We start from the raw sequence: 9,485 nt of genomic DNA on the forward strand, positions 1-9,485 counted from the left end.
AAAAGTTGACATATATTTTTTATCACTAAGTGTAGCTTTTGGTTAGGTGTGTGGCACCTTTATGAGTTTAGGGAAATTGAGCCAAACAAAAATCTAACAAAATCTTAGAAACTAGGCTAGTTTTTATCTTCTCTTACCCTCTGTGTCACTCAGGAACACAAAGGGCTGTACAAATTCTAACACATTTATGTCTTTCATATTTCTGAGAATTAGTGAGATATTTGCAAAGCATGATATTAAACTTCCATCTGTACCTAAATATTTAAAGTACAAGATTGTCAAAGGGTAAATTGAGGCAATGTATGTAAAAGTTCTTTGACAATTGCTAAGAAAATGAAAGGTAAAATTTTCATGACCTTTACTAAGTAATTTACCAGTTTGATAATATGCTATGTCCTTATCTCAGATTGGTCTAAGATCTAAGATTTTATCCTAGAATTCACATTCCATTTTCTCAGCCGTTTCATTGCACTTTTCATGTCTTTGTTCCTCAGTGTGTATATTATTGGATTCAAGAGAGGAGTGACCACAGAATAAAACACAGCAAGAAATTTATCTAATGATTTGATGGGGAATGGCCAGGCATAAATGAAGATACATGGTCCAAAGAACAAAAGAACAACTGTGATGTGAGCAGATAAAGTGGACAGAGCCTTAGTAGACCTGTCTGAAGGGCGATGCAGGATGGTCGCTAAGATGATAGTGTAGGAGACAATGAGGAGAGCAAAAGAACACACAGTGAGCACACCGCTGTTAGCGATGACCATGATATCCAATCTGTATGTGTCTGTGCAGGCAAGCTTGATGACCCTAGGAAGGTCACAATAAAAGCTGTCAACTTCATTGGGACCACAGAAGGGTAAGTTCACTGCAAAGGCCAACTGGCTCACTGAGTGTAGGAAGCCAGTCCCCCATGCAGCTGTCACAATGCCAATACATACATTGCCTCGCATAATTGTAGTGTAGCGAAGGGGTTTACAGATTGCTATATATCTGTCAAAGGCCATGGCTATAAGGATCACCAACTCAGTCCCACCAAATAAATGAAGGAGAAATATTTGAGTAAGGCAGCCCTTATAAGAGATAACTTTGCGTTTACGGAAAAAGTCCGCAATCATCTTAGGGGCTGTAACTGAGGACAGACACAGATCAACGAGTGAGAGGTTAGCGAGCAGGAAGTACATGGGTGAGTGCAGGTGGGAGTCAGAAGTTACAGTTGTGACAATAAGAAGGTTTCCAAACACAATTCCTATATAGAATACAAAAAAGAACACAAATAGGAAAATCTGCAGTTCCTGAGAATCGGACAGTCCCAAAAAAATGAACTCAGTCACCATGGAGTGATTTGTTTCACTTATTGATTTGTTCCAGGAAATAATCTCTGTAGTCACCTTGGAGAAGATAATAAGAAGGAAGTCAGAGTTATATTGAAATTCAAAGCTTCATTTTCAATAATTCTGCTCACTCATAATGACTTTCTATAGTTTGTTATAAAGATATTCAAAATGCAAGCAATGTAGACTCAACATATTATCCCACACTCCCCCACTGACTATGCCTTATATTCATATATTCCAAGTTTTTGCAGTGTTTGCACTTTTTGCTGGGCATATTACTAATAAAATTGCTGTCCATTGTACTCTCTAAGTCCATACTATCACCTACCTTTATCCCCTTTTTTTGTAAATCTAAAAACAGCTTATATTCTTAGCCCACATCTTAGCTCTTATATACAAAAATTGTATGAGCTTCATATTTACCAAGGCTTTTTTTTAATGTATAGTAATTGGAAATCCATCACATTCAAACAAATCCTCATTTACAATTTTGCTATGTGAGGCAGTTATATGGGTTTGTATATAGTATTTATTTTTAATTTTTTATTATTTAAATTTTATTGAGGTAAAATTGGTTTACAATACTTTATGTAATTCAGACATATAGTACCACACCTCTTAAGATGTATGTTACCACACCATACCCACAACCAAGGTACCCATAGTCTTCCACCATAATCCATTAGGACCCCTCCATACTTTGCTTTCCACAATCCCCCTACCCTTGTAAGTTTAATTCTGCAGACAGATTTCTAGGGTTTGTTAGTAGATTGCTTTTGACTGACCCTCTTTTTTGGTTCTTTATATTCCATATATAAGTGAAAGCATGCAGTACTTGTCTTTCTCATTCTGTTATTTAGCCTAGCATTATCCCCTCCAGTTCCATCCATGTTGTTGGAAATGATGAGTTCATATCATCAAACAAATAAATGCAAATCAAAACCACAATGAGAAGGTCTCTCTGGTGGTGCAAGGGGTTAAGCACTGCACTATGAAGCAGTCCGCAGCCTCTGCAGCACGAGTTTGATCCCCGGCCAGCCAGGGAGCAACCCACATAGCGCAGCAGACCTCTCCCTACTCACCTGCTGCTCCCCTCAGCAGTGTGCTTCGGTCAGTCTGCCTGTTCTGTTCCCCACTCTATCTCTGGTAAGTCCTCTCACCTCCTGCATCTCTGACCTGTATCCCAGCTCTTGTATGCATAAATGAATAAATCTTTTTTTTTTTAAACCCACAATGAGATACCATTGCACACCTCTGAGAATGACACAGATCAAAAAGTCCAGAAACAAGTGTTGGTGAGGATGTTGAAAAAAATAAACACTTGTACACTGTTGGCAGGATGTAGACTAGTCAATGCCTTATATGAAAATAACATGGAGGGTTCCTAAATATTAAAAATAGATCTACCATATGATCCAGCAGTTCTACTCCTAGGTATCAAACCTAAGAATACAAAAACACATATAATGCACTTCTGTATTCATTGCAGCACTATTTACAATAGTCAACTTGTATAAACAGCCCAAGTGCTCAAGGACAAATGAGTAAGTTGTGGTATATATAGTCTTTGGAACTTGGACCTTTTTAAGACTTATTTTACCACTTTTGTGAATGTAGATACTAGTTATGTTCACTTCTTATGGTTATTTGAATTTCAAATGAAATAGTAAATGTTTGTTTTGCACAGTTTTTATATTTAATAAGTGCTCAATAGATTTAGATAGTTATCAGTAATTAGATTTATCATCTTCTGATTAATAAATCCTATTTGCACAATAATCATTAAACATTTTTACTTGTATTCTGGAAATAGCAATCATAATAAAATAATTGGTTGTCACTTTCCTATATACCTTTGTTCCCATCTTTAGAAGAGTGCATTGGACCAAAAATTCTCAAAATCGGGCCTCCCCAGTGGCACAGCGGTTGAGCGCTGGGTTGTGAAGCTGCCTGCAGCCTCTGCAGTGCCACTTTGATCCCCGGCCACCGGTCGAGGGTCCCACATGGCACGCAGACCTTTCCTGCCGCCCGCTGCTCCCCTCAGCAGTGTATTTCAGTCAGTCTGCCTGTTCTGTTTCCCTCTTTGGCTCTGGTGAATTCTCTCACCCTCCCGTGCTTCTGACTGTACCCAGTGCTTGTATAAATAAATAAATAAATAAATCTTTAAAAAAAGAATTCTCAAAATCCTTGTTACTCTAAAACTCTTTGGGAATGAGGAAGGATGCAATTTCAGAATAATTCTTATAGCTTCTAGGAACTTTTGTGGAAAACATAGAAGACTAAGACAGATGTAGAGATTCAGCCATAGAGGAAGTTTAAGTTAAACAAAAATGCTTAGAAAAAGAAGTTAAGCCAAATTCAAAGGTGAAAATAAAATAACAATAAATAAAATAACAGAAAAATAATTTAAAAACTGAAATAAAGGATAAAAGAAAGGGAAGTCATAGCTGAAATAAAAAAGTGAGAAAGATGTAATAAAATGTGCATGAAATGTAAAGGAGTTTAAAAGAAGATAAAATTGAAAAATGGTTTTGTCATGCCTACTAAGAATTTTTTATTTATTATGAAATAGTGAAGAATTACTGAAGAATTATGAGCATTTTTAACAAATTGTAGTCAGTGCAGTGCACAATAGCCATTACTAAGGTAGTAAGACAGATATTTGTGAACAGGATGTGGAATATGAAAAATTATGAGGCTAATGCTTTTATTCTGAGTAATGGTGAGCATTGTCATCATCTTATTTCTGATGATATTTTGATGATCACTAGTATGGCAATATATGACATGAATTACTTTTACAATAGGAATAAGTTTGGAAGGAGGTAAAGGAAAATGATAGTTGTCTACACATCTAGGAGTATTGTTGGGGCATCCTTTTAAGTGGCTGTCTACTAAGCTAGAGTGAAAAGTGACTACACAAATGACTTATAAGCTATTCCACTTGTTTTTGGCGAGAGAAAACTACTGTTTCAAGCATTTGTTCAGTAAGAGAAATGGTAGCCAGAAGTAGAAACATGGCTATCAGAAGACTTGTAGGATAAGGTGTAGTGATTAAGTCAGCAAGCAAGTAAGATGTAAAAGAGAGGAGGGGAAAATGATAAGGGAGACATGAGTGGATAAAGGGTTATTCCTGTTAAATTTCTTAGTGAGCTGATTGTCCATGTTTTGTTCTCTTAATCACAATTATACCATATCCCATACACCTTTCTCTTCATTATCCTGAATCTCATTCCTCAGCCCTGTCCAAAAAGCTCATATTACCGTTTTCAAAGTTCTCTAAAATTTAACAATTTAAAAATTTTTCCCAGTATAAAAAAGAAGTCTAAGGGTAGTCATGAACAATCATTTTCCTTCTCAGCATGGTAGGGAAAGAGTTAAGAGAACACTCAATTTGGGGAAATATGAATAAAAGGAACCTCAATTAGAGAGGAAATAATAGATTAGTCTAGAAAGTTCAGAATTGGACAGTTGTTGCTAATATAATACAGCAAGGGCTATCCTGCTAATGTTATTTATACCAACTCTTGTAAGTCCTTAAGCCAACCTCATGAGATTATTCCGTGTTTCCTGAAGCTAAACATGCAGTTGAATTTTGCAGAGTATATTATTTTTAATGACAGCATCTCATTTCCAATAAAATGCTATAATTTGTTTCATTCTGCTAATGTATTTGCTTTCACCATTTCACTTACCTCCGTCATAACTGGAAGATACTCGGCAACCTTCAGAGCAAAGAAGATTACAGATTTTCCTTCTATTTGTATCTCTTATAGCATAAAATTTCTGACAGGAAAAATCTATATGAATTGTCCTCCTTAGTAAACCACTTGATTAGTTAAGAGTAATTAATGAAAGTGACCAGGGGCGGGTGAAGTGAACTGGAAATAGCCCGCCTGAGCATTGAGTACCGAGGCAGCTTTTATACGCTAACAAGTCCTCTCATGAGGAAACACACAGCTGCTTCTTGAGTTAAAGGCAGTTGTCACTATTTCTTGGCTTACTTAGGTGTCTTTACTACCTTACACTTTTTAAGATTTGTAGTAAACTACTTAAAATAAGATAAAGAGGCAAAATTAAAATCCAAAGGGACTAATAAGACAAAAAGTAATAATGCTTCAGAGTTTGATAGCATAAAATTCTAATGATCGATTTGTGGATAAAATATAAGAAAAACATCTTAACCATTAATAAGAAGACTCATGTCATTTATTATTTTATTGAGTACCTCTAATTATCATTAAAAGTTGAATCATCACAACTCAACTCAGGTGAGTCTTCACAATTAATGGTCCTTAAATCATTCATAAAAATACATTCACTTCATCTCTCAATTGTGCTCCTTGACCAGTTGTGCTCCTTAGACATTTCAGGTGAAGATGTCAATTATCTCTTAGTATTAAGTGCCTTAGTTTAAGAACAGGCACATTAAACAAGCTGAGATCTGATTGGGGTACCCTATTTTTGGAAATATGTCCCTTAAGATACTTTCAAAATTAACTGTAAACATATTTTTTAGAGGGAATCAAGAAATGCTTGGAAGAAGACTGCAGAGGCAACAGAATTTTTCTACTGAAAAATATGGAGCTCAGACAATTTTGCATAATGCAAAACAATAGAATTTGTTTCAAAAATAACATTGTACAAAATATATTGACAGTCAAAGAAAAGACTGAAACCAATTAAGAATTGTAACATAGTAATGACTTCCTATTTATCTAACTTAAAATATAATTAGGATGAGAATGGTTTTTTCTTCCAATTTAATGTCTACTGGTTTATATACACTCACTTTATCCATTGGACATACGTAATTTCCATGAGAAATATTGATTGATTTCTAGTCATTAGTATCTGTACGAACATACTGATAAAGCTAAATCATATATACATACATATAAATATAATTATGCAGTTATTAATAACCACATGAAAACTAAACATGGTCATTGATGGTAACTACAATTTAGGTATGTGGGTTAGATAGAAGTACACAATACTTTATTTTTTAGAATTTACAAAAATTGTTGCAACTCTATCTGAAAATGAAATTCTTTGAATGCCTTTTTTTCTGTAGATGTTTCAGTTTTTTAAAGGCAATAATGAAAATGTACACAGTTCATGGTTTTCACCATGCTCATGAGGAGGCTGATGGTTCATGACAGTCATCTTGTACTTTCATCAGTGAAGTCTTTCATGTCATGTCCTTAGAACTTACTACCTGTCGACTTAGCCTTCTCATTGCCAGCTTCATATCTCTGTTCCTTAAAGTATAGATAGCAGGATTTAATACTGGAGTGACAACAAAGTCCACAATGGCAAAAAAATTATCCAGTGACTTTATAGGGAAAGGCCACACATAGAGAAACATGCATGGAACAAAAAACAAAACCACTACAGTAATATGAGCTGATAAAGTGAAGAATGCTTTAGATAAGTCCTTTGAAGAATGTTGTCTGACAGTAGCCAGAATAAAAATATATGATGCAATTAAGAAAAAGAAGGTTCCCATCGAGATGATGCCACTGTTGGCAGTAACCACAAATTCTAGTCTATAAGTGTCCTTGCAAGCAAGTTTAATAACTCGAGGAAGATCACAGTAAAAACTCCCCACATTATTAGGACCACAGAAAGGTAAATTTATGACAAAAGCAAACTGAGACATAGCATGAATCACTCCAGTGATCCAAGCAGCCACTACCAAAAGCATACACATTTTGTGATTCATGATAGTTAGGTAATGGAGAGGCTTGCAGATTGCTGTGTACCTGTCATATGCCATGGCGATGAGCAGCACCATCTCAACTCCTCCCATGACATGGATAAAGAACATTTGTATCATGCAGTTGTGGAAGGAAATGATTTTACAGTCACTGAAAAGATCAGATATCATCCTAGGAATTGTGGTAGATGAAAGGCCTAGGTCAATGAGTGATAGGTTGGCGAGAAGAATATACATGGGGGAGTGGAGGTGAGAATCAAAAATCACTGTGAACACAATGAAGAGGTTTCCCAGAATAATTCCCACATAGAATAGAGAGAAGAAAAAAAAAAGAAAGAGTTGCATTCCTAAGGAATGTGTAAGTCCTAGTAATACAAATTCCGTTACCACAGAGCTGTTTACTTGGTCCATTGAATTTAATTTAATTGGTCCATTGAAGGGGAGATGCTGAAGTGACCTGAAAAAGAAGAGAAGGGTCAACTTAAAGGCATTAAAAAGAATGGGCTAAAATATTGATTGATTAAATTGGTTATTAATGGTCTTTTACTTAATTTTAGGAGATTATAAAATAATGGGCTCTCAGGGTATATCAATTAATGTAATATGACCTGACTTTGAGGAAAGCTATTGCTTTAAATAATCTCATTTATTCAGATATGTGAACTAATCAGGCAACTCAAGCTAGAAAAGAATGTGGAAAAGATGCTCAAGGAATTCAGGTGAGAGAAAATAATAAAAATTAAAACCAAAAATAAAAGTTGAATCCAAGAAAATTTAAAGAGTATATATGAGCATGCAAAAATGGCCTTAAAAATTAAAAAGGACAATCTTTAAAGACAAAATCAAGAATAAGATAATGAAGTAAAAATTTGAAATGAGCATAAAATTCATACTACCAGTTAAGTACCCTCTGAAGCCTATTTCCTAAATGTCCTTAAAAACTATTAAATTCCAGACCTATGCATAAATAATACTTGAACTTGGAATTCTAGACAAAATGTTGATATATTCATAATATTAAAAAAAATCAAACCAGGGGCCTCCCCGGTGGCGCAGTGGTTGAGCGCTGGGTTGCGAAGCTGCCCGCAGCCTCTGCAGCGCCAGTTCAATCCCCGGCTGTTCCCTGGCCACCACAGGAGGGTCCCACATGGCGAGCAGACCTCTTCTGCCTCCTGCTGCTCCCCTCAGCAGTGTACTTCAGTCCTTCTGCCTGTTCTGCTCCCTGCTCTGGCTCTGGTGAATTCTCTCACCCTCCCGCGCTTCTGACTGTACCCAGTGCTTGTATAAATAAATAAATAAATCTTTAAAAAAAAAAAAAAATCAAACCAGTCATTTAAGGCACTAGGACCTAGTAGGTAAACAGACAAATGATATGAAGAGAGAATTAAGAAATAAAAATTATATATGTATATGTATGCATCTACATAAAAATCTTCCTTAGAAATTAAATGTAATCAAATGTAATGCTATTTTTTTCATATATAGAAAAAAGTTTTACAATAGTGCTATGAAAACTGTCAATTTCTTAGTGAAATAGTATCTTCATACATTACTAGAGGAAATATAGATTGATTCAATCTTCAAAGAAAACATTTTGAAATAATATGTCAAGAATCTTAAGTCTATATTATTCGATACAATAATATTCCTTATGGGATTCTGTTTGTACAGAATAAGTTTTTGCTACAAAAGTATTCATCAAACTTTATGGTGGTAAAACTTTGAACAATTTAAATGCCAAAGATTAGGCTTAAAGCTATGCACATAATGGGATATAGTAGTCATTAAAATAAATATTAATAGATAAGTTTATAACAGCATTAGGAAGATGTTTCTTCATAATATCAAGTGCAATAAAGGAAACAGTTTGCATACACCAAAACTTTAAATAACAGTAGTTGTATTTGATATTTTTAGAGCTTTTAAATTCTCTTTTTAGATTTTGAAATATCTTTCAGCATCCCATCACATTTATATTAGTTTTTTTTTTTTATGATAACAGCAAAGATCACAGATCATTGAAGGAATGGATTAGGAAATAAAGCATTTTAATACTCCTCTTATCCTATCAGTAATTTTATAAACTGCCAGAAATTGACTCAGATGAAAACATTTAAAGAGGGGAATACAGGTAAATAAATGAAACTAATTAAACTTCTTGGACGTTGTACAAAACTCTCATGAAGTTGAAACTTCTTAGTTCAACCCATCCAGGTAATTGACCCTGCTTTACTTTGACAAGGGTTAGCCATTTGCAATGAGTTCTAGTACCCACAAAAACAACTGAATCCAATTCACAGTAAGCACCATTATTAATATTGCAGTGGAATATATTAAGAGAGATGCAGCAAATGGTGAAATGAATAGAGGAATTAAAGTGCAATGGGAGAATAGAGGTAATATTTGGGGAAAGCTATAGCTTTTGG

At 34.9% G+C, this 9,485-nt stretch overlaps 2 protein-coding genes across 2 annotated transcripts; both read right to left on the reverse strand.

Annotated features, from left to right (window-relative positions):
* Positions 1–419: 419 nt before the first annotated feature.
* LOC119238175 (olfactory receptor 4F4) lies at positions 420–1,352 on the reverse strand. The gene has a single exon (XM_037501881.2). The coding sequence runs from the start codon at positions 1,335–1,337 to the stop codon at positions 420–422; it is 918 nt and encodes a 305-aa protein (XP_037357778.1). The 5' UTR covers positions 1,338–1,352.
* A 5,179-nt stretch (positions 1,353–6,531) lies between these two features.
* LOC119238176 (olfactory receptor 4F17-like) lies at positions 6,532–7,470 on the reverse strand. Its single transcript, XM_037501882.1, has one exon. The coding sequence runs from the start codon at positions 7,468–7,470 to the stop codon at positions 6,532–6,534; it is 939 nt and encodes a 312-aa protein (XP_037357779.1).
* Between the last annotated feature and the right edge of the window lie 2,015 nt (positions 7,471–9,485).

This window comes from Talpa occidentalis, unplaced genomic scaffold (genome assembly GCF_014898055.3).
Source record: "Talpa occidentalis isolate TD23 unplaced genomic scaffold, MPIMG_talOcc4v2.1 talOcc4.11, whole genome shotgun sequence".
In the NCBI taxonomy this organism is placed as follows: domain Eukaryota; kingdom Metazoa; phylum Chordata; class Mammalia; order Eulipotyphla; family Talpidae; genus Talpa; species Talpa occidentalis.

Coding starts and splice junctions, on each gene's coding strand:
- LOC119238176 (XM_037501882.1), bottom strand. CDS start 7,470: ATGGACCAAGTAAACAGCTCTGTGGTAACGGAATTTGTATTACTAGGA.
- LOC119238175 (XM_037501881.2), bottom strand. CDS start 1,337: ATGGTGACTGAGTTCATTTTTTTGGGACTGTCCGATTCTCAGGAACTG.